Below are 7,975 nucleotides of genomic sequence, written 5' to 3'. Positions count from 1 at the left end.
TACCGGTGCGAATATGGTTTGGACATAGGTGTAGGCAGTAGCCGGGCGGAGCGGGGCTTCAAGTGACTTGATGCGGGTGCCTTATCCGTGGCGTGTCTGCGTGTGGATAGGGACACGAGGGAAGGGACTGGCTGCGGGGGGTGGGGATGGTCGGTATCTTGGGGTGTTTGGGAGGAAGGAGACATAGGCTGGTCTCCGCGTCTGGGGGTGCGAAGAAGATGGAGGGGTGGGGTGAGCAGGGGAGGGAGGGGAGTGTTGGAACACGGTGGGGACAGGGGCGATGCGCGGGGCCAGTCGCGCTGGCGACAGCGTGGTGGGGCGCCGGGTGTGCGGGGGCGCCGGGGGCCCCTCGTGCGCCGGTACCTGCGAGGCCCGGGCAGGGGCCGCCCTCCCTCTTTCCTCCGCCGCCACGGGGCTGTGCGGGGCGGCGGCTAGCGGGCCCGGCCGCGCCGCCTGACGTCACCGGCCGGGGCGGCTATAGGCTGCGGGCGGCGCTCCCCGAAGCGGCGGCGGCTCCGCTCTGCGCCCTCACTCCGCGCTGCCGCAGCCCCCAGCGCCCGCGGCGCCCGGGCGCTCCCTCGCTGCGTCCGCCGGTGCAGGTAAGGGGCTTCGGGGCGGGCACCGGCACCGCGTGGTGCGGGGGTCTCGCAGCCGGGCCGTGTCTCCTTCCCCGCGGCAACTAGTTGGGGTGAGCGGGCGGGCGGTGGTGCCCCGGGATGCGGAGTAATTTGCGAAGTCGATGTGGCGGCGCGATGCCCCGTCCCTGTCCCACCGCCCCTCTGCCGCACCCCGACAGGCAGCTGTGGCCACCCAGAGCCCTGCCGTGGCGGGGCGCAAGGAGGAGGCTGCCGCAGCCGCCGGTGCGATGTTTTGGGAAGGGGGGAGCTGCGCAAGGGTGCCCCGGAGTGCTGATGTGTTCGGCTCCCTTTGCAGGTTGCTCTGGCACTCTAGAGCGTGAGGCTGAGCCGGCGACATCCCGAGCATTTCCAGCGAGCCCCCGCCAGCATCCCGGCAACGACTGAAATTCAGGCGTCTTCAGAGAGGGGAGGAAGATCCTCATCTTCCGAAGCCTCCTCAATGAGTGCCAAGCTCTCAAAGGAGTTGAGGCTGCCCCTGCCACCGTGTATCCTGAACAAGACATCAGCCACCTCCAACACCAGCAGCACCTGCATCACGCAAGTGGGTCAACTCTTCCAGTCCTTCTCATCCACTGTGGTTTTAATTGTCCTGGTCACCCTCATCTTCTGCCTGATCCTCCTCTCCCTTACCACCTTCCACATTCACAAAAGGAAGATGAAGAAGCGGAAAATGCAAAAGGCTCAGGAGGAGTATGAACGGGACCACTGCACCCGCAGCAGCAATAGCAGCAGTCAGCATACTGGGATGGGAGTGCAGGGAGAGGCACCCCAAGGAAGAGACAGCCGTCTGGGAAGACCCTCCCAGGACTGGGAGATCAAGCGCCCTTCTCCCTCGACAGCCTCGAGCTCTCAGCCCACACGGGCTTGTTTGGACACTGCTGGTGAGGGGCTCCTGCAGACGGTGATTTTGTCATGATGGTTTGGGGGAGAGCGTGCAAAGGCATTGGTTGATGTTTGTAAATACCCGAGTGATTATTCTAGTCCCTGAAGAAGAAGAAAACATTGCTAATTCAAATGAATGAACAAGCCCATGATCCCAGCGCATGACAGATCACTTTGCGTTTCTCATTGACTCTGCAAGGAAAGGATGCATCTTTTTACTGGAGAAGGAGCTGCACAAATACCAAGTCATCTACCTGGACCAGAGGGTCAGGGATGAGGGGATCCTTTTTCCCTGGACATCATTACCCTGAGGACAGGGATGATCCCACTCTCTCGGGATTCCCGTTGCACCCTTTGTCACCATTGCATGGTGTGGGTTGGGGTGTGGGTGAGTGGTGTGAGGAGAGAGACAGGTCTGGTGGGTATCTTGGCACTCTCTGGCCCCTTGGAGCAGGATGACAGTCCACCCTGGTCTCTCCTTTTGTGGTAGGACCTATGCCTTTGTCCTACCCCACTCACTCCTTTCCAAGACTGATTATTTTGTGCCAAAATCATCACCCCTAGTTGGGCTTAACTGCAAATGCTCAACTTACCCCATCACACTGTGCTCCCCAACTGCAGCACTGAGCATCCCATGGTCTAGGGAGAAAGGAGCCAGCTGTCTGCACAGAACAATGCCTCAGCTTTCCTCTCCCCTAAGCTCCCTTCATCTTCAAATGCCAAACCTCCCCCATCCCCATCCCCATCACATGAAACCCAAACCCTGTAGTGTTTTGCGTGGAAGGGCAAAGTGATGTGCAGTAACTTGCCCATCCTCTCTCAGGGGAGGTTGTCCTTGTACCTCCTTTTGGTCCTGAAACAAATCCAGTTCTGCACCAGGCACCCCGCACTGAATGCCTGCGTTTACAGCTTTGCCTCCCAGCAAGGAATTCTGCAGCAGTACAGAGCTGGCTTCTACTTTTTTTAGGCTGATAAATACTTTTAACCCTTCTAATCCAGTAGACAATTAGGGACAGACAACGCTTATTTCCCCCCCTTTCTTCTCTTTGGAAGAAACCACGCAGTTGTGCAAAATGTCTGCTCCTAAACCTTGGCAAATATTTTTTTCAGAAGTGGCTGGTGTAGTATCGCCCTAGCAAGCACCAGGAGTGTTTTGACTGTGGATGGTAGGTGTGAGTGGCTGCTAGTAGTGAGTGTGTTGGGGGAAGCAGTGTCAAGTACAGAAAATGCAGCTTTGCTTGGCGATTGAATCAGTGACCAGTACTTGAAGGTGTTGTAACAGAGTGCCGTATCGAAACTTTGAAACATCTTGTGTGGTATCAGAGCAGAGGCAGCTCTTTACTGTGCATGGAAACATCCAAAAAATACAGCAAAGAAAAAGTGACCCTGAGGAATTTCTTTTAGTTTTTTTTTTCATTATTTGGAGTTTTGTTATGTTTGTGTTGTGTGGGGTTTCGTTTGGGTCTTTTGTTTGGTTGATTTTTGTTTTGCGTGGTTTTGTTTTTCTTTCTTTCTTGGCGTTCAAAGTGAATTGAGGAGGTAGTAATAGTCCACAGTTTTTAATATTTTTTTGTCCTCCTATTCCCTCTCTGCTGTACTTTGCCTCCCAAGGTGGGTGTTGGGCTGGAAGAATCCTAGGCACGCACACTGGGAAGTCTGTGTCCCTAAGCCAGGAACAAATACCATTTAAAGTGGGGAAGGAGCGTGGCAGAAGTGCACCACAATTCTCTTAACAGCCCTAAACTGCAGAGGTTTCAGGACAGCCTTTCTCTTCCCCAGTTTCATGCCTTTCCAGGCTTGCCTGGTCTGACAGGAGATTGCTGTTGAGCTTGGATCCGTGCCTATAGCATCTTAGGTAGCTACGGTACCATCCAGCTCAAGGAGATACTCCACCAGGTGAGGTTAGTGTGGGAAGAGTACTTGCGACCGGGTGGTGTTTTGCCCGTTGCAGTTTGATTGGATTGATGGCTGCCTCTCCCCACCAGACAGTATGATCGGATGCTAATGGCTAATTCTTTGTTGCTGGTCAAGGAAATTTGCTTTGTTTTGTTTCCCCTAGTAAAAAAGAATGCATGAACTTTCGTGTTTAACCTCCTTATGCAACTGCAGCACGGTATAGCACCACAGGGAATAGAGTTAGGACAATGAAGAGTATTCGGTAAACAATAATGGAGCTTTCTGGTCCTTGATCTCCACTAAATAGAGAGGTATTACTTTCCCCTTTATTCCGTGCCTTTAACAAAACCAAACAGACAAACAAATAGAAAACTCCCCACCAAACAACAGTGTATAATTCCAAGTTTTATAAAAGCAATAGGGTGTTCCAAATCTCTCCAGTGCATTTCTGGTTGATGATTCCACTTCTTTAGTGTCTGAAGTCAGATACTCTTCCTTCTGCCTTGTGCACACAAGGCATGCAATAATTCCCCAGAAGTGTACTGCTTGTCACATCTCATTGCAGTTAGAAAATTGCCCTATTTTTGAAGAAAGAAAGAAAGAAAGAAAAAAGGGACATATATATATATCTTTATATATATTATGGATATATGGATATATATATTATTTATATAATCTCAAGACACTAAAAGTAGTTGCCAAAATGTAACAAAATATGTTACCGTGTAAAGCTCTATCCTCTGTTCATTAGCTTTGATTTAACATTTTAATATCTCTGTATTTATGTAAATCTATGTAAATGATGTGGTCTATAAGTAAAATTTCATACTGACTTTAATTTTCTCAGAGCTGTGGGCTTCTTGTGGTGTCATTTAAGGTTTCCTATTTCTAGAGTTAAAGTTCTACAAGGTCCAAGGGGTTATGAATTCCTCTTATCACAGGAACCCTGCAATAAGGCTAATGCGTACTCCCAAGACCCAGTCCTGTATTGAAGTGTTGCAAGCTTATGAGGTTTAATTGAATGGTCTCAGGAGATGCAGCTGATACAAGCAGGACACGTAGGTTTTCATTTTCATGAAACAATAAGCGACCTAGGGAATAGATGTGGATTTTTAAAACGGAGTTTATGCTTGGAGGTTCTGTCAAATCAATTGCTTCAAAACCCTACAGCTACAGCTAAACTTCTGCACTTAGCATTCACTATTAATAAGGCTGATGCTTCTTTCCCTTCCCTCCCCCCCCCTCCTACTTAAATTAGAAAAGTGTAGGAAATTGTTCATATTCCTAAAGCATACATTTTCAGCTAACTGTGAAACTACCCAAAGGGTTTTGAATATACATATTTTATGCAAGTGTAATATCTATGTATCTGTATCCATATATTTAAATATTTTTGTGTAACCTTTTCTACGATATTTGATAGAGATGCTGGCTAAATGCTTGCACCATTCTCACGTGTAAGGAAGGATTTATACCCTCTGGATGCGAACATTCTTTTTCCTGTGAATTTGCACTGGCTTTGGCAAGTTACAATGGAGAGCGGGCAGTGAGTGCTGGCTGCTGGAAGAACAGACAGACGTTCCTCTGCTAAGGGGCATATCCTGCAGCTGGATTTTCCTGGTTTCAAGTAAATTTGGGATGGTTGGCCCACTAGCATCCTGCATGTGTTAAAATAGGAAGTGCTGTGGCATTCAACAGTTCCTGTACAGTCCAGCTGTTGTCTCATGGAAGAAGCACAAGAGCAGCGACTTGTAGATCCTACAGAGAACTGAGAGCCTGCTGGGCGATGCGGTGGCAGCACTGGGACTGGATTGGGAGATGCATCAACAATGCCTCATCCTACCTTCCCATCCTTGGAGCCTGCTACTTGCCCTGGGGCTTCGTCCAGCTCCTGCTGGTATCAAAGGAGTGGCTTCCACTGACTGTCAAGGGACCTGGATCCTGACTGTAGTCCACACGGAAGTTGACAGCTCTTCATACCACCACCACTGGCCCTGCTCTGCATCCATCCCAGCAGCCTCTGTGGGGATCAAAAGCACTGCGTTTCATGAGGGCTAGGATGCTTCAGCATGGTAGCGCCAGCGAAGCCACACTACTGCTGTCAGCTCTGCTTTGGTGGACTGAGATGTTTAGGTTTCTATGGAGTTCCTATGTGGATCATGAACAGGGAATGTCATTTCATTAAAATGCATCATTCCAGCATTTATTTTTTTCTGTGGAGGTTTGTCTACTGCAAATATAGTCTTAGATGAAATTTGTAGTTTCTTCATCCAGACCTGTTTTCAGGTTTTGCTACGTCCCTCTCAGACATATATCTGTATATATAGATATATATCTTGAAAGAAATGCTGGACAAAAAGCAAAGAACAGAGACTCCACGTTCTAGGCAGACTGCCATATGACCCCAAACTTGGAAGTTTTTGCTTTTGATTTTAATTAATTTTAAAGGCTGCTATCTTTGATGTAAATAGCAAGTTACTGTGTGAGTAATGTTTTCCACAGCATTTCTGGGTAATTGCTATCTTGTTTCTGGAAAGCTTTGTCCAGTGTTATGAAGCAACTGTACTTTTCTTCTTTTAGTGATATGAGTATGAGTACAACGTCTATGTAGGGAGGAAAGAGAACATGCTTTACCTCTAGACAGGACTGAGCATTTTTAAATACAGTTTAGCAGTTGGTTTGGTTTTAGTTTTTGGTTTTTATTTCCTTTCTAGTGTCTATTCTCTTTGCACGTTTGTATTTTTTCTATGGGTACTTGAAACCCTACCTTTTAGTGAGTGCACAAGACATGAAGAGAAACGTGAAAAAAATGAGGTAGGAGACCTTTTATCCCCCCTCTTTTGTGTAAATAGCAGAATTTATGACTTAGATACCATTTCATTACATCTATATGTATGGCATGACTCATACAAATCTTTAATAATCCTTTGTTTCATGTTAAAAATTAGAACTACTTTTATCCAGGAATGACTTTCTCAACTCTTTCTCGTATCTAAGTCTTTTTTCACCCTGAAGGGAAGTTTTCCATCTGATCACTAAATGAATTTCTAGTAGAACAGAGCCTCCTTCTGTTTTCAGTCTTTTACATGTAGGTCTCTGGTCTGAACCTAGCCAAATTCAATAGTGTAGGAAGTGTGTTATGAACTTGAAAAAAACTGGAGGGTGTATGAGCCTTGAGAAGAGAAGAGACCACCTGACAAGTAAACAGGTGAAATGTCTGGCAATGGTGATAGCTTTCCCATTCTGAGTTGTGGAAGTGAAGCCTCTCCATCCACTGGGTGGACCTGGGTGAAGAGTGACCTATTCCAGCCACAGCAGAGACAAATAGTAATCTCCTTCCTGATACCATTGCTCTAAACCATCATTTTCTATATGACACTAGATCTCGTTTCTGTAAATTAAATGTAATATATTTCTTACTCAAAGAAGTTTCCATCGCTTTATTGATACTATATGTTCTCTGTGGATAACTAGAACTCATTTCCCCCCACTTTGAACCCAATACCTCCACGAGCATTGATTTTGTATGAGTTAGAAAATAAATAAATATTTGAATCAGCACCCTGTCAGTAAAAATTGCCTTTATTTATGTAATCCAGTCTCCCACTTGACTTTTCTTTGTTGTTTTCTTCCTTGGACCAGCGCAACGCGATCTGTTCATTATTTCACTTCTCGGAACAGGATGAAGAATTTAAAGTGCACACTGCAAAATACACGACAAAACAGGAAGATTTCACATTGTACAGCAGAGGAAAATCATGTAGGCTTTGTTGGTTTCACAGTAGTTCTTCATCCTCTGTTTTTCAGACCCCTTCCAATCAAGCAAACTTTTAAGCTAAAATCTTCCGGAACAATGCACATCGAAGCAGGTAGTTTGCCTTTCTTCTATGGTTTGCTGACTACACAGTCAGTGACAAAGTACAGGTTAAAACTTTTTAAGCATCTTGTAATCTAATAAAGAGTCCTAGTGGACTATGAGTATGGTAAATAAAGGGTAAGGATAGAAGGTTAGAAGGAGAAAATATTTAGCTCTATGATACAATAAAACCAGCATGCGGTGGGGGTTCGAATTCATGATTGTAAACGAGTGCCTTTACCTTGTATTCCTGGTTCTGCCACTCACATGTTGTGAGGCTCTCAGCTGCCAACCTACTTAGGTGGCAAGCAATATATTACTTACCTATTAAACAAAGACATGGAATCTGCAATTATTCAGCCCAGAAATGAACAAATAAACTAAGTGTCATATACATTAAAATGACTGATACCACAATACGAATTAAAAGAGTCTTTATGTTAATCACCAGGCGTGGATTATTCAAGTGCTTAACACTTGGCAGCAAGGTTCAAGTGGTACACTGCACAGCTGGGAGATGAATGGCTGGGCAAGCTGCTTGAACAGTCACACCGAGAGGCTCAATTTAATTTTTAAGTTGAAGTGGAATTCATATTATGAAGGAGAACCAAGGCAAATAATGTTTATTTTACCATTTCATTACTAATACTCTTTTATTTTCCTATCCCCCAGTGTAGATAACAGGCTTGTGTGGTTTTGAGCA

The 7,975-nt window shown here is 46.4% G+C and overlaps 1 protein-coding gene across 1 annotated transcript; it reads left to right on the top strand.

The window, feature by feature from the left end:
• The first annotated feature begins 546 nt into the window (after positions 1-546).
• CUNH11orf87 (chromosome unknown C11orf87 homolog) lies at positions 547-7,636 on the top strand. The gene is made up of 2 exons (XM_068144594.1): positions 547-599; positions 934-7,636. Exon 2 carries the CDS (start codon positions 1,078-1,080, stop codon positions 1,552-1,554), a length of 477 nt encoding a protein of 158 aa, XP_068000695.1. The 5' UTR covers positions 547-599; positions 934-1,077; the 3' UTR covers positions 1,555-7,636.
• Positions 7,637-7,975: the final 339 nt, after the last annotated feature.

The sequence above is a fragment of the Melanerpes formicivorus genome, unplaced genomic scaffold, assembly GCF_026170545.1.
Source record: "Melanerpes formicivorus ecotype bairdi unplaced genomic scaffold, bMelFor1.0.p_v2 SCAF_1, whole genome shotgun sequence".
In the NCBI taxonomy this organism is placed as follows: Eukaryota; Metazoa; Chordata; class Aves; order Piciformes; family Picidae; genus Melanerpes; species Melanerpes formicivorus.
This window is presented reverse-complemented; position numbering and strand designations above follow the sequence as displayed.